At 33.3% G+C, this 21,655-nt stretch overlaps 2 protein-coding genes across 2 annotated transcripts in view; both read right to left on the minus strand.

Moving 5' to 3' along the window:
* The window catches only part of LOC108754431, a 6,381-nt gene extending 1,021 nt beyond the window's left edge, over positions 1-5,360 (minus strand). Inside the window, exons 1-5 of the mRNA XM_018496702.1 lie at positions 5,123-5,360; positions 4,897-5,073; positions 2,701-3,131; positions 1,283-1,702; positions 251-676 (exon numbers count right to left, since the gene is read on the minus strand). Of these exons, the coding sequence (XP_018352204.1) occupies positions 251-676; positions 1,283-1,702; positions 2,701-3,131; positions 4,897-5,073; positions 5,123-5,131 (1,463 nt within the window). The 5' untranslated portion in view covers positions 5,132-5,360. The remainder of the gene's footprint in view (positions 1-250; positions 677-1,282; positions 1,703-2,700; positions 3,132-4,896; positions 5,074-5,122) is intronic.
* A 1,221-nt stretch (positions 5,361-6,581) lies between these two features.
* Positions 6,582-21,655, minus strand: part of LOC108754405 (proline-rich extensin-like protein EPR1) — a 16,727-nt gene continuing 1,653 nt past the window's right edge. Inside the window, exons 2-4 of the mRNA XM_018496654.1 lie at positions 9,504-9,652; positions 8,186-9,095; positions 6,582-8,140 (exon numbers count right to left, since the gene is read on the minus strand). Of these exons, the coding sequence (XP_018352156.1) occupies positions 6,824-8,140; positions 8,186-9,095; positions 9,504-9,652 (2,376 nt within the window). The 3' untranslated portion in view covers positions 6,582-6,823. The remainder of the gene's footprint in view (positions 8,141-8,185; positions 9,096-9,503; positions 9,653-21,655) is intronic.

Here is a 21,655-nt window from a genome sequence, read left to right on the forward strand (position 1 = left end):
ATAAAATTTGGAAAAGTTTATAAAATAGAAAAGAAATTTATAAAACAAAAAATTATAGAAATTTTAGAATATTTCATAATTTATATACATGAAAAATTTTAAGAAAAGATATAGGGATTTCTCAGTATTTTTGAAAAGATCAATTTGTATAAAAATTCTAAGCATTTTCACCAGAGTGGTTTTTTTAAGTAGATTTAATCGACGAAATGATAAGAACTAAAGATGATTAGCGATAAATTGAGAACCGCACCTGTAAATTTTACTCTTTCTTCGAGGATACAAGTTTAAATGAAATATCATTTGTTTTCTCTCTTCTTCTTCCGATAGAGGCGTAGGACTAGGTCCAGCTAGGAGAGGTATAGGTTGCGGGGATGACGCATAAAATTTTGGTCCACGATATTGAACGGGTCTTCTGAAATCGTAATCGTCTATAGACGATTGCGGCCTGGTCCAACTTGTCTTCTTATTTTGCTCCACGAGATCGGTAATAGGATAAATGTCAAGCATCACGCTGAACGGCTTTGGTTTTCGGTTCTTTGCTAAAGTGTTTGTCGAGTAAGAGCCGGTGGTTTCGTACTGCGTTTCCGATATGATAGGTTTGTTGTAAGTGATTAAAGGTCGAGAATATACAGGATCATAATAAGGACTGTATCTATGTACTCCAGTCGGGGAGAATCTAAAAGAGATTGATTTGATTAGTACTTTAAATAAATTGTAGGTATATTAGGATAAAATTGGGTAATATTTGACAACAGCCGGTGTCGGATAATTGCTTAAAATGTTAGATATATGTGTAGTATCTTGAACAATTCTTATGTCCAATACAACTATTATCCAATATCACTCGATCTTCTCATAATTGTATTAATTAATTTTTGTGTAATATAATAACATAGCGCAATAAAGAACTAATTGTATGAAAAATTGGATTCAGATTGAATGAGTTAGTTTTCACTTATAATGTAAAAGGTGCTCTGTGAGCACAACAAGTTGTACACTTTCGATATTTGCAACTAAACAATTATACACTGAGCCTTGAATTTATGACAGCTTTATTCACCATATTGTAAACTACATTATATGTGAAAACTAACTCATTTAACCGAATCAATTTTTTGTTTCTCATCAAGATATATAATTACTTTCATGGTCTAATATTATTTTCAGATCTGTGTATTTGTCTAAATTTTAGATACTTTAACAAAATCGTTCTTTCCATATTAATATCTAATATGCTCACTATCTTAGATTCACAAATTATAACAATTTCCATTTTACAAACCTCACATTAGATGTAGCTAAAAGATTAACGTCAGCTGGATGTTTTGGTTTGTATTGATAAAAAGGATCGTTACTGTACACCGCCGATTTGATTGGATATGATGGAGGCGTCTCGATCTCTTCCGATTTATCGTTGTTGGACATCATCTCCTCCATATCGGGGATCAGATCGTACTTCTTTGGGTTCATGTAGACACCGGTAAACTTGATGCCGCGATTCGGCATCTCGGCGTTGTTTGTCAGATACTTGACGATGTCCTGGATGCTCCTGGATACGTACGGGTATCGGTATTGCGTCAACTGTGGATACCTCGGCCGTTTGAACGACGTCGGGTGCGGCGTCTTGAATTCCCAGTGAAACGGCGTGGGTCGCGTCAGCTCCTCCGTACTTACAATCTCGTCCATATCCGGATGTTTGTATCTGCCAAATTGATGAAGAATTACCCATGTTAATCTGGCCGATGCGTAAAAATTACCTGACGCGTTATATAAATTCTTGCGATATCATTATGATCGGCTCTCTCTTTCTTTACATGTCACGATGAAATGTAAGCGAGTGGTGAACGACGCTGTCGGTGAGAGAGTCTGTGCAATGTGCAATTTATATATAAAATCAACTTGGCGCGCAATGACACAATGTTACCTAACGTAGAAAGTATTCCCTGTATATTATCATAAAAATGATGTCAATGATATTCATATTTTCGGGTTTATTGATGGGAGAATTGAGCCGTTAATATAACATCCATTTGCGCGATATGCTAATTCTTCCGCATTGCATTGTACGAAGGTCATAATATTTTGCCAAATGGACATTTACAAATCGTTGCTTGTCGTTTAAATAAAAATTTTCGGCTCTTAACAATTGATTTTGATGAATGACGATTCGAAGAAATTGGCTATGCCATTAAGGTAATTGTTGAGATTAATCACACTGAGAGAGTTTTTGATATTTGTGACTATAATTGTGTGGCAAAATAGTTATGACTAGAAGCTCTATTTTTTTATATTTTTATTGTTATAATGTTAGTATATAATCTCTTTTTAAAGAAATTTAATACTGTAGGTATTAAATTGGTTAGTAATTAATTACTTATTTGAAATATTAAAAGCACTAACGTTAGTGCTTTTAATATTCAAAATAAACGATCACCATCCAATGTAATATTTACAGTATTAAATTTTTCTAAGAGATAACAACATTTATAAGTCTCTATACAGCACAAATCATTCCAGTAATATTACAGCAACATTTTAACATTCCAATACACAGTAACATTTCAAACGTTGCTGCAAACTTCTGTGCTATATAGATTTATACCAAAGAGAATAGATAACTGTCCCCAAAAACGATTATAAGTTATTACAATCACAAATACTGAAAACTTTTCTCTCTGTGCACGATAATATGTAGTTCACCTCTGTCTCACACGATAAACAATCGCATGATTATCGAACAATTGCTTGGATTCGGATTCCTCATTTTCATTGGCATCTTCTATGGATTTCAGCACTCTCTTTCGTTGCTTGAAATTGTGCAGATTCTGCGTTCTCATCTCGGGTCCATTCGCTGTCACGATGCGTGTCTCGGCTGGTATTATATCGTCTGTTGTATTCCGTTGAATGAGACTTTCGTAGTTCTCATTATCCGAACGATCTTCCATTAAAAGATCGCTCGTATTCGATCGATTAATCATGGCTTCGTACAAATTCGTGGAGTTAATAAGCTTTTTCGAGAGATTTGGTGATTTCTTGAGAGCATTCTGTAGTATGTATATATGTTTTGTTTCCTGATTGATTTTACTGTTTCCCGTCGTGGCGGACGTAAAATCGTACATAAATATCGCCACCTACGATAATATTAAACTAAATGGTTTATTCAAATTGTGTTAATTCAATTTAAGATAAATATGTTAGGAAATAACATAAATATTATATAAAAAAGCAAAACAAAAAATATAAAAATGTTGATTATTAATTTAAGACAAGATGTTCAAATAATACAATGTCATGATAAATTAACACTCAGGTATTAAAAATTTAATAAACATTTTAATAAGGATCGGTTTTAATACAAACATAAAATATTTTTTTTTATAATACCCCCCAAGCTATTTTAATAAAATTGTTTTTAATATCTGCTAGATAAAGTAAAATTTAGCTTGTTTTGTAAAATTTTAGTTAACTTAACGTTAACATTACGCTACTTTTGAAAGCAGCAGAATGTTAGTTCTTAATTGACGTTGAAAAATTTAATGTTCAGTTTCACTGTAGAAAGAAAATGAATGATTGCAAGGCGAAATTGTACAATTGTACAATTAACAATTTATAAATCAGCAAATGATATTTATATATACAGCTTTTGAAACAACAAAGGTGCAATTAACCCATGTTCCCTGGCAGACGATGGTTAATCTGTACCGAAACACAGTTAACGCCCTATATGTGAAGCATGTAGAAATCTTCGCTCGCTTGACTCCCCATGCATAGAAGGGATACCCAAAGATTCACGGTGAAATTACAATTCCACACACGTCTTCAACATTAATCACCGGAGAAAACGCGCAAACTATAATTATGCCTATTGTTCTTTGCGCGTGGAAGAAACTCGCGAAAAACTCTGTACCGTTTGATTATTGTCATCTCGGAGGCACGTGTAACAAAATCGTGCGAAACAGGATGTTTCGCGAATCAACAGAGTTTTCGATGTGCAAGGTCATCATCCGACACAAGTTGTACGATAGAAGATGTAGCGAAATCATCGATTGTAAGATATAAACGGAAATGAATAATATATATGTAGATAGGTACACATCGCTTCATCTATTGAGTTGTAACTCATTATTTCATATTCCCAATTCTGAAGATTTAACTACCTTAATATAATACTTTGATTACCCAACTAATTTTGGCATTAAACTGAATAAATCTAGTGTATTATTTTAATATTTTATTGTTAATGTTTTGTTTAATATAATTTATATTGTTAATTCAATATCTTAAATATTTAGTAAAATCATCTTTAATCGGATAAAAATTCTCATTCGCAAATCAATAACGAGGTCAATTTTACGTATCATTCAAATATGAGTGACTTGCATGCGTCCTATTTGATGCTCGCAACGCTCGCAAGCATTACTTGTTCTTGTTTGATATTTGATAAACAATAAAAATGGAATGATTTCAGGATCGTTGCGAGCGCCAAGTGGCACGCAGCCAAAATGTTAACAAAGTGTTTGTAATATAATATTAATGTTGTCTTATCAATCAGGGTTATTATTATGCCACGACAGATGTAACCAAAGGAATAAATCCATATTTATATAACGAAAAAAGATATATTGATTGTCAAAATATGTAAAAAAAAACTTAAACATACTCGATAAATACAGTAATTAAAATTATTTGTCATGTAATTATGGCAATACCGATCAATATTATGTTTTTTTTTTATTTTTCTACTTTTTAATTTTTCTATTTTAATTTTTCCGCTTTAGTTATGAGTTCCGGTTATAAATTTCAATTATAAGCTTCAATTGTGTCCTGAAATATTTTCTAACACTTGACAAATGTAACAAATAATTAATTAATAATTCTGTACACTTGGTTACTCACCAGTATTACCGTTACCACTATCATAACTCCGATCGCAAGTTTTCTCACAATTAAACCGTAGCGACTCCTGTTATATCGATCACCGCGATCAGAATAAAGTCCTAGCTCAGATGTACTTATGGCGGATCTCCTGCCAGTTTCAAGCATCGCCTTCTGAGAAGTCTGGTGACTGATATCCTTTACGATTACACATTAGGACGATACTGAGTTTAATTAATCAGCTTACCGTTGACATGCCTCGAATTGTCGATTTGTTTCACCTTGCCATTGCGGTCAGTTGTAAACGCGAACGATCGACAGGTGTTCGTCGGCAATGATTATTTTGAAACGAAGAAGAAGACTGTTTTAGCCCGACTGCTACTGTTTTAGGCCCAACTTAGACTTTTTTAACTTAATAATTTGCTATTTCAAATTATATAGAGCACACGACGTTACTCTTTCGCCGCTCCCCACGCAACTAACGATCAAGCATTTCTCGACACGCAGTTTTCACTTAGTGATTCTATCAGTGCCGTGGAGATTTCCTTTGTTTGTGGGGGAGGCTCGTTATGGTAAGTAGAAGGCAGGTGGTTATGGGCTACTTATTTCGATGCCAGGACTCGAGTGCCACCGGAGCATACATGCAAGGAAAATCTCTCTCTCTCACCGTTCCGGTGCTTGACCTGCTAAATACGCTACTAACGTTCCATTTTCGTCCACTCATTCGTCAAAGCGACACCGTAATTTCTTACCCGTGATAAGCGCTTTTGTCACAAGTGTCTATACGCAAGTATCAGGAATAATAGAAAGCGGTCGAACACTTGCAGCGAGGATTTTAATATGTTTATTATACAGAATAGGTACTTATGTGTATAAATCTATAGAAATTTACTATAAATCGCTGCGAGTTATAAATAAAAATTTTCCTTTGAAAAAACTGACTCATTAATATATTAATTAATATATTCTTTAAAAGAAAAATATTTGTAATTATCATGAAAAAGTCTATAATTAAATATCGACTGTGATACTAATAGTTTTAAATACACTCCGGACTAAAAGTTTGGAAACACTTTTTAATTAATTTATTTAACAATAAAATAATTTTTTTTATATTCAATGTTATTAAATCTAAAGGATTATTATTAAAAAAAATATTTTTATGGATATTTAAGAAAGTAATCCTATAAATGTCAATTTTTTAATTTATAGTTTTTCCAAACTGTAATGTACATCAAACTTTTAATCTATATCTGTAAAATAAAACATTTTTATGATTAAACATATTTTAATGCTTACGTGACGTATGTTAATTTGTTAATATATTTAAGAAACAAAATAAAACTATGCAATTATAATTTTTTATACGTATATATATTATAATTACGCTTTCAAATGTACAAATATGTATGCTTCTCACTGATTGTATATACATATACAATCCTCTCTGTGTATATGTGTGTGTGTGTGTGTGTGTTGGGGGGTGATGTGTGTGTGTGTGTGTGTGTGTGTGTATATATCTTATTCTCACGTTAAATGCATTGCTGAATTTTATAAAATGTAAAATACGCAACATTTGGAAATTATTTCATTTGGGAATAATTTCGATGTGTTGTTTGTATTAAATTAAAAATACATTTTACATTAAAGTGAAAAGGTATGTAAGTACATTTTTCTAAAAATTTTTATTTCTTTTCTATACTTATTACATATATAAAGAGACATTCGTACGTTGGCCGACTAAATTCTTATTTAGAAAAAATAGTGTAGCGAAAATGATCGATATATAAAAAAGATGACAACTCTCTAAATGTCTGGCGAAGAATTCTGCGTTACCTATATTAGCCATTAAATAATCTTTGCTAATATTAATATTACACATACTAATATTTAAGATTTTGTTAATTGGTAACGCCCTGCAAGCTGCTCATGTCAGCCCATGTCATTTTCATCGTTTGCGAGTTTCAAACGGAATATCGGGAATCGGATAATTGTATCCTAAAGTTGGCCTAGGTGTTGTAGGCGGCAGTGTTGGAGGTGGTGCAGGCCTTCCGGTTGGTGGCGGCAAAGTTGGCGTGCTTGGTGTAAGGCTGTAAATAGGTTCAGGTGGCGGCGGCGGTGTCACAGTTGGATATACTGGTCTTTGGGTTGACGGCGGAAGATATGGTGGTGGTCGAGTTGGAGTAAAAGTTGACGGAGTGGTCGACGAATAGACAGGTGTAGTTTGACTATACGTGCTACTCGAAAATGTCGTTCTTATAGATGGAGTATATCTTGTAGTGGTAGAAGTATATCTGGTTGTAGTTGGGGTGTAGGTGTACCTGGTCGTGGGTGGAGTGTATCTAGTCGTGGGTGGAGTGTATCTAGTCGTGGGTGGAGTGTATCTAGTCGTTGGTGGAGTGTATCTGGTCGTAGGAATCGTGTGTACAGTTGGGGTATATCTGGTGGATGGCTCAGAGTAAGGCGGAAGGTAAGTAGATGGCTGAGCAGTGACTTGCGTACTTATTTGAGGAATAGGTCGAGCAATATATTGTGTGGTAATTCTTGGTGTAGGTCTTGTAGTAAAACGAGTAGGTGTTTTCGTTGTATATCTTCCAAATACAGTATCGAATGATCCAGCTTCATATTCTATAGTTTCTCGTGTTGTTGTTCTTGGTGGTACATAAGGAGGTCTAGTTGGAAGTGGAGGCAAATAAGAAGGTGCGGTTTTAGGTGGAGGTGGAGGAGGTGGTGGTGTTCTTGGTGGAGGAGTTTGTGGGGGCGGTACGTATGGCGGCGGCGTTCTCGGTGGAGGAGTTTGAGGAGGCGGAATATACGGTGGCGGTGTTCTTGGTGGAGGAGTTTGCGGAGGAGCTGTATATGGGGGCCTTGTGTATGGTGGCGGCGTTCTCGGTGGAGGAGTTTGTGGAGGTGGAATATACGGTGGCGGTGTTCTTGGTGGAGGAGTTTGCGGAGGAGGTGTATATGGGGGCCTTGTGTATGGTGGTGGCGTTCTCGGTGGAGGAGTTTGTGGAGGTGGAATGTACGGTGGCGGTGTTCTTGGTGGAGGAGTTTGCGGAGGAGATGTATATGGGGGCCTTGTGTATGGTGGTGGCGTTCTCGGTGGAGGAGTTTGTGGAGGTGGAATGTACGGTGGCGGTGTTCTTGGTGGAGGAGTTTGCGGAGGAGATGTATATGGGGGCCTTGTGTATGGTGGTGGCGTTCTCGGTGGAGGAGTTTGTGGAGGTGGAATGTATGGGGGTCTTGTGTACGGTGGCGGCGTTCTCGGTGGAGGAGTTTGTGGTGGTGGTGTGTATGGGGGTCTTGTGTATGGTGGTGGCGTCTTCACAGGTGGTAAATATGGTGGTGGTGTTCGTGGTGGAGGAGTTTGCGGAGGTGGTGTGTATGGGGGCTGCGTTCTCGGTGGAAAAGTTTGTGGAGGCGGTGTGTATGAGGGCCTTGTGTACGGTGGCAGCGTTCTCGGTGGAGGAGTTTGTGGAGGTGGTGTGTATGGGGGCCTTGTGTATGGTGGCTGCGTTCTCGGTGGAGGAGTTTGTGGAGGCGGTGTGTATGGGGGCCTTGTGTATGGTGGCAGCGTTCTCGGTGGAGGAGTTTGTGGAGGCGGTGTGTATGGAGGCCTTGTGTATGGTGGCTGTGTTCTCGGTGGAGGAGTTTGTGGAGGTGGTGTGTATGGGGGCCTTGTGTATGGTGGTGGAGTCTTCACAGGTGGTAAATATGGTGGTAGTGTTCGCGGTGGAGAAGTTGGTGGCGGCACGGTTCTTGGTGGCGGTGTTCTCGGTGGCAATGTAAATTCTGTACTTGGACTTGTATAAACGTATCCTGCGCTTGTTACTGGTGGCGGTGTTCTAGGCGGCGGTGGTGGTGTTCTAGGCGGTGTCGGGAATGGAGTTCTCGGAGTTGTATATGTATATCTTGGTGGAGGCGGTGGCGTCCTTGGTGGTGGCGGTGGCGGTGGCGGTGGCGTCCTTGGTGGTGGCGGTGGCGGTGGCGGTGGCGTCCTTGGTGGTGGCGGTGGCGGTGGCGATGGCGTTCTAGGCGGTGTCGGGAATGGAGTTCTCGGAGTTGTATATGTATATCCTTGTGTCACATATGTTGATGTTCTTGGTGGTGGTGGGGGTGTTCTTACCGTCGTCTGAACTCTTGGAGTTGTATAAGTATATGGTGGTAATGTCACCGTAGTTGGTCTAAATGTTATTATGCTTGTCCGTGATGACGTCACTCTGTCAACGTAATCATAGATATGTGTTTGAAGAAATTATTAATTATTATTACATAAATATAGCTTTGTCACAAACAAAACTTTTTAAAGACAAATCTAATCAGATTGATAGAGGAAAGTCTCCGATATCATATCATTTTGTTTTTGGATATTTCTTAAAAATAAAACTTTAGAAACATAATTACAAATAAGAAAATATTTTCTATCAGATATAATAATTATTGTAATATTGTGTCGAATTTGAAGTAATTAACTTTTTTATAATTTAAACAACAAGATAAAGAATGTATCTTTAGAAGATTTATGTTAGTAGCGGCGACTTTCCTCTCTATATATATATATAAATAATCTGAAAATCCTAAAATATACGTATAAGTATTTTAGGATTTTCAGATTATTTACTACTTACGGAGGTGGTAAAGTAAAAGGTTTAGATGGTGGCTCATAATTATAACCCTGGAACTGTGGGCTGTTTTCTATTGCACGTTTGCTTCTCTTTGCATCCGTATGACACGTGGAGAGCACGGCCACCAGAATGGCCGCCCACAGCAGGTTCCACTGTAACACAACTTTCATTAAAATTTCACTATAGACACAGTACAGATCAAGCATACCATTACGACCAAATGGTTTACAGCCCGTAAATGAGAAAGAGAGAAAAAATACAACTCAGATTTCTTTTATTTTCTGTTAGAAGACAGTTCTCTATCTGTTAAAGAGAGAAAAAAGATTTGAGTTGTTTTCTCTCTCACACGTACGACATATCCGAAGTATTTACTATGTCTATGATAAAAATTAATTTGATTATGTATATTTGATTAACGACAACTATCATTAGAAATATTTTTTGCATTAAAGCTTCCTAGATAATTATCGCGCCAAGGATAGTTGATAAAAAAAATAAATAAAAATCACTTTATTTACTTTTTTTGCCGTAGTAATTAGTCAAGCATTCACGTATGCAATCGTAATATATATCATAATATATCGAAGATCATCTCCGTGGGATAATCTCACGCTTCACCAACGGTGATCTTACATAACACATCTCGGCCATAAGACGCTATGTATTATAATATGACGATGATGATCGTGAAAGGTTTGCGAGCATAGAATCTGTATCTGAATGGTGTATCGTCTTTTCATTGATTAATGTTTAATGATGCAAATAGTGCCATTTTCTACAATTATACGTGCGTCCCATTAATATATTATATATATATACGTATATGTAAATTTTTATACTGCAAAGCACGTGCTTCATTTTAAACAATTAAGCATTAACTATTATAAATGCTTTTTAATGTAGATTTTATATATTTATTGTATTGGATTTTATTGTTTGATATTTATAAAATTAAATATTTTTAGTATGCTGTTTTTATTTTTATATTTAATTTCTCGTTTCTTTTCTTATTTAATTTTTGTACTTGGTATATTTAGTGTGCAACATATTTCATATTTAAATTTTTTGTTATGTTACAACAAAAATGTTTTTCTGTAATAATACGTTTATTTGTTTCTTTAATATGTATAATTATATGGATAATCTGGCACCTGCAAGTCGAGATATAGTCTCATTAATGGGTTCAAAGGTGCATGTTTCATTTCATCAGATGCAACTGACACTTCTGACGAATTAAATAGCCGCATCTGTGCTCGACGAACGATAATCCTGTCTCGAAGAAGCGCGTCCGGTGACCTTTAGCTTTATAATTTATACTGAAAGCAGCGGGTGCTGCACGGGAAAAAGACAACCTCTCCCTTGTATCTTGCTTAGTGTGAAAGGTTTTATACAAGTGCTGAAGTCGGTTTGCCAAAGAAACGATACAGATTATGAAATTGTGGCAAATATCCTATCGTCCTAAAGTTCATAATGTAATAAAATAAAAAAAAATAAAATTTACGATTTTATAATTTAAAATTTCTGATTTTCAATATATAATTAAAATCTAATTAAAGTTAGCTTTAACGCATAAATAAATAGAAGTTTGTGAAGAATTTATTAAAAGAATTTTGAGAATGTTATTTTATTAGGCTATTTATTATAATGCATATCTAAAAAGTTTTTAGCAAACTGAACGTTTTTAATTTTCCAATATTTCTATTAAAAAGATTTCAAATCAATATTCCGATTTTGTGGGCTCACAGAATCAGAACCGAATGTATAGAATGTATATAAAATAAATAATAAGTATAGGGCTACAAGCCACGTTAGGTCTTAATGCTGTGTTATTAAAAAACAAAAGTTTATTATTACAAACGTTTCGACCCTAATTGGGTCATTCTCAATATTAAATTTGATACAATTTAAAATCAACGACTTATTTGAAAGACAATAATTTAACGAAACACATGATATGATTTAGACATTAATTATAATAATATATAAAATTCATCGTTGCGTGTATACAATATCGTTATGGATGGTTGTGAGCATTATTCAATATATAAACGTGCAAACATAGATACTGCATTATTCAGATAAGATGCATGGTGGTCATCAACAGCTATCTTATAAAGTGATCTTAAAGACGCAATCGCAAAGGTTCAGAATTGCACTCTCAAACTCATAAATGAACCAAACTCTAAAGAGAGATCTACTATATATTATATTTTATATCACATTTAAAATAATTTTATTAAACTAATTTGCAGCAAAATTTATATTTGTTAATTTTAAATAAATAGTTTTAAATTAATTTTGTTTATATTCTTATTTTGTTATTACCCATATTTAGTTGTTTATTTTTTCTAAAATAGCTAATCATGAACTCGTGTCGTGACATGGATACAATTACACACACACACACACACACACACACACACACACACACACACACACACACACACACACACACACACACACACACACACACACACACACACACACACACACACACACACACACACACACACACACACACATCCTCAAGGCATTCATTAAACTGATCCAGAAGACCGATCCGCGTAGAACATCATTATTATGTAAATGAAAACTTTGTATAGGAAGTGTCCGTTTTATTGAAGCCGGCATAAGTTCAAGTCTCTCTGAAAATTACACAGTTATGTAAATATAAAGGAACTCGCGAACAATATTCTTGCAAAGTGCCTTGCAAGTATCTGTGAAATATTATTTTGTGAAAAAGAACCGTGATTTGCAAGGTATAAACCGTTCCTTCCCTTTTTGCTCCCGCAGAATGCTAGAAGTTATCTTTGATGGAATTTATGACGGAATTTATTTGCAAACCATTTACCGGTGACATGAGTAATCATCTTATTCTTGCAATTGTAGGATGCTCAAAAGACTTTAAGAAAGAGGAGGAGGAGCTTTGCTTTCTCAAGAGTCTTGAGGGATCATTTAAATTTAAAACGCAACGCAATAACACGTAAAGAAGCTTTCGAAACTCCGTTGTGCAGGTACACACGGGCATCATTTTTATCTCAAACGATTCTCTCGCTGCACGTGACAAGTAGGGCAATTATTAGAGCATAATAAGTGCGAACACCCGGTAGTATGTTTATCCTAATTTGTTCAGCGTTATGCGATAGGTGTGATCCATGCAGATTAAGTGAACAATCGATCACTCTCACAAAGTATCTTTAGATTCATTTACATTTGGAGAAAGCGAGTGTCCGCGAGATGCCGTCGATAAGTGACATGGACTTCGATGGCCTTTTTCTCATTGGGTCGATGTATGGATCGTGTAAGGTGCAAAATGTGTTACGCAACGCAATCGAGTGTTAAAATTTCTAATCACGCGACTGTCGCTATTGGATACACGGAAGAGAGTCGATCAAATCGCGAGGTATAATCAGCAAAGATATAGAATTTCTTTTGTGCGGATCTTGCTGAGAAAATTGCGCGGATAAATGAAAAGGCCCTCCAGAAAGTGTCGCACATGCCATTTACAGAAATAGATTTTATTATAATAATTAAAAACGACAATAAGCAATTAAAAACTTTCTATATAACCCCAGGGTATTAAAATTTCAGTTGATGTAATAATTACTTAATAAAAGATTTATATTAATTTTTGTAAATGTTTGTAAATGAAGATGATTTAAAGCACGAAAAATCTTTATAACATTTTAATTAAATCCTAAGAACATTTAACAAATTTATTACTCTTATGAATAAGTACATTCTATTTCAGTAGTGTTTTCGAATATTTTTTGGATTTTATATGTATATATGCAAATTATTATTAGTAACCTTTCCTGTTAAATAAATGTCAAGGATTTAACAGGAGCTGTTAATATCTAAAAAGGTTACATCGGAATATTATCGAATTAATATTCTGTTCGCGTAAGGAACGTACGCATGGTAATAAAAAGTCGTGGTAATGGTAACTACTAGTCACATTACATATTTTGTAATAGCGGATTATCGAATAAATAGTGTCCATTAATATATAATTACATTATTGATGGAATATTGATTGTAAAAAACGGATGATAAAGAGATTCAACAATAAGTTTACAAGTTAATAATCCTCATCTCGTGATTATATGACCATTTATAACAGATGGTTCATGAAGTTGTATCATTAGTATTCGTCTACTACAGCATATATTATATTATGAAAGCAAGTAATGTAACAAATGTATAGCGCGTACTAAAAGGAATCCGGAAAAGTTAATGTAATATTTCATATAATCGTTTATGTAAAAATTAGACAAAATGTAAACAAAATATGCATAAATAAATAAGAATTTGTGTGTGTGTGTGTGTGTGTGTGTGTGTGTGTGTGTGTGTGTATTAATGTAAAATAAATTAAAGTAATATGCTCGTGGCAACTGAATAATCAGCGTGCGCATCTCAAGCATATGAAAGAGGTGTAGCACAGATGCCTAACGTAAGAAGAAAAAAAAGAAAAAGAAATTAAAAGTTGTATTCTTATTTTTCTTAAAAATCACGTCTTTCTTTAATGTATTGTTATGTATTAAATATATAAAGAATCTATTGTCCATAAGTAGCATTATTGCTGATGTCTCATATTTTGAAGTGTTATTCTATTACTTTGTTTGTATAAAACATTATCGTATATTATATTTCAATAAAATTATTGTGTGTTTGCGTGTGTGCGTGTGTGCGTGTGTATATCACAATGCAACAGAGCTTCAGATTCGGGAAGAATTCCATTTCACAAGAGGGATTCTCTACGTAACGCTCATCCTTGATGAAAAAAAGCAGGTGCCATAATTCGCATACGACACCCAGACACTGCGAATCGCGCCGTAGTTGGTGGACGCTAACCGTGGAGAAAGCAATTTATCGGGTTTGGTTTAATATGGCAGACTCCTCTTAGCGAAACAGGCTTAATAAGTGTGCGTTTAATGGATGAGCGTGTACAGCCGGGTCAACCTTATAAGGTGCAAATATTGTATCTTGCATAATTCGTGCGAACCGCCAGTAAGTTACGTCTTACTAGTACTAACAAAGCACGGTTAAAGCCTTCAGGACAGGTGCTTTCCAATTATCTCACTCAACGATGATAAATGTTTGTATCGATTAGCGTAATCTCCACTTGATTGTGTCATATGTATCTCTAAAAGTCACGACGTTAGATATTACGTTACGCATAACGAAATGACGAACAAAATCAGTAAAATTAGGAAAATATTATAAAATATGTAAATTTTTTATAAATTTGTACAAATGTAAATTTGTTTATAAATTTTTTATTTATTTATACGGAGAGGACGTCTTGATAAAGTATCTAAAAATTTAGCTAGACAGATTTAAATAATAATTTTGTTGGACTATCAAAATAATTATGTAAGACGATCAAACCGATTGCTTGTTTAAACTTTTTGCAGTATAACTTATCATGCTTTAGAATCTTACATAATTATTTTAATCATCCAGTAAAATTCTTTTCTGAGCTTTAGCTAAATTTCTAGATATTTCAGCAAAATCATTTTTAATGTAATTATCAGATTTAAGAAACACGTGAAGACTACATTACAAATACAATTCTCATCTTTGACCTAATTTAGCTTCACAAATTTGTAAAAAATTTTATTAGCCTTTTTTTGCGACGCTTTCTTTTTAATTAGAGTAATGTATATTTCAGTAATTTGCTGTAGTAATTTACAATTCTCCAGATATTCCAAGTTGCATATACTTATCATACATTAATATATTAATAACAAATGAGTAAAGATAGATTTTGCATCAACTGATATTTACGCGTCATTATTAATTATTTGTTCATTAATAACCAGTCAATATTAATTACTACGCAATCTATGAAAGTATGAAGCCTCGCATAATTACCAGCGTCTTATTGCACCTGCGACTTGTAATTACTTTCTGCATACGGCGAGGCGTCACGTCTCTGTCGTCGAAGAACAACGCGGCTCGGAAAGACTGACGAAGCTATTGTTAAACACCGACAAAAGTCCCGGCTATGTAGTACGTTGTTTTCACTGCTTAACATGACAGAGCCTTTTTTCCAAGCCAGATCAGTACGTGCAAACGAAAAACTTGTGTCTTTGCTTTTCAACCTCATGACGTTTCCATATGCATTTAACTGATCGCGTGTTACATAATAAGAAACTTCCAGTAACTCATCCATTCGTCGTGAATGTATCATAAAAAGTACTTTCCTCCTCGTATTAGGCGTAATGATATGTAAGCACTGGTTCATGTTGCGATGGCATTGCAGTAAAAACTTCGAGTTTTTTTATATCTTACAATAAAAATATAAGTTGAAGACTTCTTAGCCAAAAATGATTAAATAAATCAACATCAATTTTGCTGACCCATCAACGTCGGTTTGACTAATATAATACAATTATACTGATTGATACGGCCATGAAAGCCTAAAAAATATTAGTATAAGAGAATATATAATGACGAGTTTATATTTCACGAATTTTTATGGGACGTATAATTAAATAGAATCCAGTCTTGTGTCGCGACGAATCTTCTCGCCGAAAGGCAAAAGTTCGCGCTGATGATGATGAGCCGCATTATAATTGCATTACGCAAGCAGACCGGCGGTTGACCTCGCAAGATCGATTCTGTCCGGTTCACGATGAGAAAAATAGGTGGGAGAAGAAAAAGGACAGCTGGGTATTTATCGTTATTACGAAAGGACGTGGGCTCATCTTGAAATTTACTGACCAATTTGGTCCCGCAGAGACCCGTTATTACATAATCAAAATACCACAATGAACGGCATCGCTGGTCAACCGGTTACTTGGCTGCAGTTTGGCTGATCGACGCGGCTACGCGAGAGGCAAAGATATGGGAGATGAGAACAGTGCCCGATAAATGTAATAAAACGTTGGCATATCGTACGAACGCTGTGAATGTGAAATGGCGTCATCGTATCGCGAAAATCTTGATTTTGTGTTCGTATCTTGTTGACGAATGATTGTTTGATATTGATAGATAATGATCGGGCGTTGTAATGATGGATTCTGAGACGTTTCGCTTTCTATATCACATAACACTGCTTTGCATTTCTTTTGCAACAAGAGATCATGGATTGTATTTCGAGGATATTATATCACGCATTGATAGCTCGAATTTAGAAGTTGAAATTTTTAATTAAGTCGAGGGGCAATTAAAAAGTTATGTCATCCACAGCACGAACTGTTATTGCATTATAATATGCTGTTAAATCAAAGGAGCAATAATAACCCAATTCCTTAAGTCAAATAACATTTTGTAATTTTTAACTTTTATGTGTCAAAATATAAATTAATCCATGAAAGGAGTTTCCCGCGGAGGAGCAGCTCAGTATCAGTGCGCTCCTCGTCCTAATGAAGTGAATAGCAAGATTCATGAAACATTGATAATCTAAACAAAAACCCGGCGATAACCCGCAAATCTTCTGGTATCTTTAATATAAATCTATTAATCTATTAATCTATTTCTGTGATTAGTTTCGAAGTAAACACTATACATATTATATTAATACATCTGCTAAACTATATAATAAACTATAAATTTAAATAGTAAATCTAATTGCAAATTTAATACCTCCAGATTGCTGAGAGACCAAATAATACTTTCTTAAGTAAGATTTTTTAATTACATTGTTTTAGTTAATATTTAAATTAACGACGGTGTTGAGTAGAAATAGTGACGACTTAGGAATGATTAAAAATAACTCAAATAATTCTGATATAATTTAATTAAACATTATGAACTTTACAGTATATTTTTGTGATTTTTAAATTTCATTATTGTGATAAAAATCTAAAAATTCCAAACATTGAAATTATTTTTGTAGATCAATTTTTAAATCCCGAAAAGATAAGTGAAATTAATAAATTGTCTATGTATGTATTGCAGTTAAGTTTATGATAAAATTTTGCAGTCTTGAAAAACATTCTTGGGCAATGCAAATGTTTCTAAAACATGGAGTTTTAAGATATATGTAATTGCAAAATCGTTATTAATATTTCACCTGTAAATGTGACATTCTTATATTACAAATACAGTAAAATAACAACTAAATACAATTTATTGTATTATAAAATAATGATTTTAAAATATCTTTAATCTCTAGGTAAAACGCGTTTTCGGAATTTTTGAATCAAATTCTTACAATATTAAAAAGGAAATTTTTGTTACGCAACATATAAACACAAATTTCTTGCAATTCTAAAAACATATGAATTTTTTCAAGGCTGTAACAGCTTGAAAAAAGTCCTTCAAAGACATTTTTTAAATACTATCAATTGAACGGACAAATTCTGATAAACCACACTTAATGACAGCTCTATAAGTATCATTGATTAATTCCTTTGATAACCGCGGAATGATGAAGCTCGAGTTTTCTCATTAATACACAGTCAGCAGATTTCCGAAGCTTTGCTTCCGCTTTTCCGCTTGCAAAACGAGTATTTGAATGGGTACATGCATTTATATATGCTAAACTAATAGTAAAATATTATAGAGGCATTTATTTTTAGGAGGTCACCGAAATGGTCAAGTGACATCAAGAATTCTCTCATTTTGATGGACTATTGAAATAATACATTTCTATGTTAACACGTTAATATCGAGATACGATGTGAGGACGAACCATAAATATGACTGCGTCGAATTAATTTCAAAATTGTCATAATCCATCACGAGTTCCAAGGACTTACAATAATTAATTTGTATTAGCGATGAATCCTCAACTCGTTCACCGAAACGATTACTTTCACAATCTATGACTTATACTAATTGATATTAATTTTTTTAAAGGTTATTTGTAACATACTATTAATATTACAATTGCAACAAAAATTTATAAATCTTGTCTTAATATTTAATGTTTCTGTTCACAGAGTAATTAATTAAAAAAAAAATGTTTAAAAATAGTTTTCATTTTACCAGAAACAGATGCAAAATCAGTTTTATAAGAAATGATTATAATTTTATAAGTACATCGAAAGAATAATTTTGTTGAAATGTCTAAAAATTAGTTAGATATGAATCTGAAAATAATTTTGTTAAATCATTAAAATATTTATTCAAACATGCTGAACAATGATGTAAAAAATTTTGATACTTCATTTTGAGTTACATAATTATTTTGAGAGTCAGAAATTATTTTTAGATGTGTATCTATCTAAATCTTTAAATACTTCAGCAAAACCATTCTTTTCGTGAAAAAATATCTATGTCTTTATTATGTTCATCCTTTGCTCGTAACATATATCAACTCTAATAGTTCAATAATTGAACAAATCGTTTAGTGATGGCAATTATGACGATTAAACGAAGTAAAATGTGAAGATACCGAATCTTCGCACGTGACGAATCGTCAACAGGACCATTCATCATTCTGTCAGTGGACAATAATCTGGGGATTTAGAAGATCTGTTTGCGTAACACATGCCGAGCACATGCTTCGGCAGTAATTACGACATTTTTGCGGATCGCTAACGATGCGCAGTCATTGACATTCAGTCGAGGCAACGGAATAAATCAGTGAAAGTTACGATTGCGTTACAAAATGACCAATTAATATCATAATCGGTTAATCGTAGATTACAATTCAAATATATATTTGTATAAGTAAACAACGTTATTATTCTCCATAATTGTTTAATTTATACATATATATTTATATATATATATATAGAGTGTAACAGATTTAATTTTTTTTTATTATGTTATTCTAATCAGTAATTATAACGTATATTTTGTTATAGCAATTAAGCTGTAGTTTTATTAATTTGTGTTTTAATATATTTCTTTTATTATATATCTATATTTAATTAATAATCTGAACAATTAAAAGATATTTATTTAATTAGGAAACATTGAAAATGTTTACGTAGTCATTTTGATAATACATTAATCCGAAAATATCGTAATATTTCTTACAATGCGATGCAAAAATCTTTCACATGAGACTCGTGCTTTCCTGTTAATGATCGAATACATGTTTCTTTTATCTTGTATGTTAAATGCTGAAGAATATTGCAGATAAATATTTTTGCACCGCATGCAGAATGTGCCAATGACGTAAAATTTATCTTATTACGTACGTATCTGTATTTCTCATTTATAATTTCTATGTACAAATACCATATAATTTAAAAATTACTTTGTCACCAAATCAGTCATACTAATTTTTATGACAATATCAAAATTTATTCACAACAAAACGACGACACTAATTAATTATACGTACGTGTAGAGTTATGCAAGTTACAATCTGCGCCAATCTTTAACCCTCGATTGACTTAAGCAAGAATTTCAATTATCGCATCGCGCCGGTGCTAAACTATTGCACGACAATTTCGCTAATCCTGCTACTTGTTGAAAGTTACTCGTTAACATATAGCCTTATTTAATCTACAGATTATATCATGAAGGCTTGATTAGCTACCGAGAGGTTTCGTAGGGTATTATGTTGTGCACACATATTATAAGTAATAGAAATCCATCAATATTATATGTCCAAAGTTAGAAGAATTTGCATTGAGATAAAAATGTTTGGCATTTGTAATTACAGTTATTAAAATAATTATATGAGCAATAGGAATTTTATTTTACAATCATATTATTGCTGTAAATGTTAGTAATAATTATATTTATAATTCTATCAAAAAATATATAATAAAAATAACTACAATAAAAATATAAATTATAGTTAAAAGAGATTATAAATTATACATAAATTATGATAATTGCAACAATTTTTTTCTGTGATGATTTTCAATGTAAAATTATAATAATGGCAATGTTTTGAAAAATTAAATATTAGAACTACTCCGTAATAAAAATCTCAATTTAAAATGGATTTTAATTCAACTTTTATTTAATTATCGTTTTTCAAATACCATAGATAACGAGCGTAATATTAAAATATTGCATTCTGAAGCAGAAACAAGAAATGAATGAAAAAAGTGAGAGTCAGCAAATGAAAGCGATTAAAACCGCCAAAGAACTACCGTCGATTCAAGTATCTTCCGTACTTTGTTCAGAGTCACCTAATTTGCATAAGATGTGCTAGACTGTGAACCGGTGAGAGACTGGTGTAGATATCGTAACTGTGCCTTATTTGACGCTGAAGAAGAACGCGATTGTATTACGCCATGAGATCCTCGAGATCTCTAATGGCACGCGAACCGAGCAGTTTGATGGCGTGTGACTTTGTATGCGCAGAAACTGCGCGAATGACCTTTACCGGACGAAAACTTATTTCGTTACATGATCGTTCCCATTTTAATCCACATATTGGAAAAAAGTCTGGTTACATTAATTGGTTAAAAATGGACAATTAGTACTTTTTTATTCAATCTGTTATAATTTGCTAGTTAAATAAATTATATAAATTGCTGATAAATTATCTTTCGGTTATACTGAAAAAATTTTGGTTAAAAGTGAATAAATCACAGAAGATTTTGATTATATCAATTAAAATTGTGATTATCTAACTAGAATTAAATATAATGAATTCAACCAAAAAATTTTGATTTGTTTATTTTAAGCCAGAATTTCAATCAATGCAATCAAAATTTTTTTCCAATACATCTAACTCAATTCACTAGTTTGTGACTTTATATATCTTGTAAGAGAAAAAGTTAAAATAATAACGGTTTTTGTTTTAGAATGTTTTTAGTAATCATGAAGCATACCGAGGAAATACTAATCTAAAATGATTTCTGTGTTAATAAATGTGAACAAGTTGGCGGATTAGGTGAATGGTGTTCTTTAGAAATTTCATGTATTAAGATTGTTCCACGCAAAGAAAATGTAAGATTTGCACTTAATGGACTTTTAAATAAAGCTTATATTTGTAAAATATATTTGAGAAACATTTCCACAGTTTTTCTTTATTTATTATTTGTAATTTAATGCAAAATATAAACAGTTTAATTAATGCACTGAGTAAAATTTCTAGTTGAGAATAAACAAACTAGCATATTTTGATTGTATCAACCGGAATTCTGCAGGTCATCATAATTAAACATCTGGTTATCTCGATTGAATAGATTCTAATAGATTTAAACGGAAAATTGATTTGTCTATTTTCCACCAGAATTCTATTTAATATTTTCTTTTCAGTATATATATATATATATATACACACA

The sequence above is a fragment of the Trachymyrmex septentrionalis genome, unplaced genomic scaffold, assembly GCF_001594115.1.
Source record: "Trachymyrmex septentrionalis isolate Tsep2-gDNA-1 unplaced genomic scaffold, Tsep1.0 scaffold8, whole genome shotgun sequence".
Lineage (NCBI taxonomy): Eukaryota > Metazoa > Arthropoda > Insecta > Hymenoptera > Formicidae > Trachymyrmex > Trachymyrmex septentrionalis.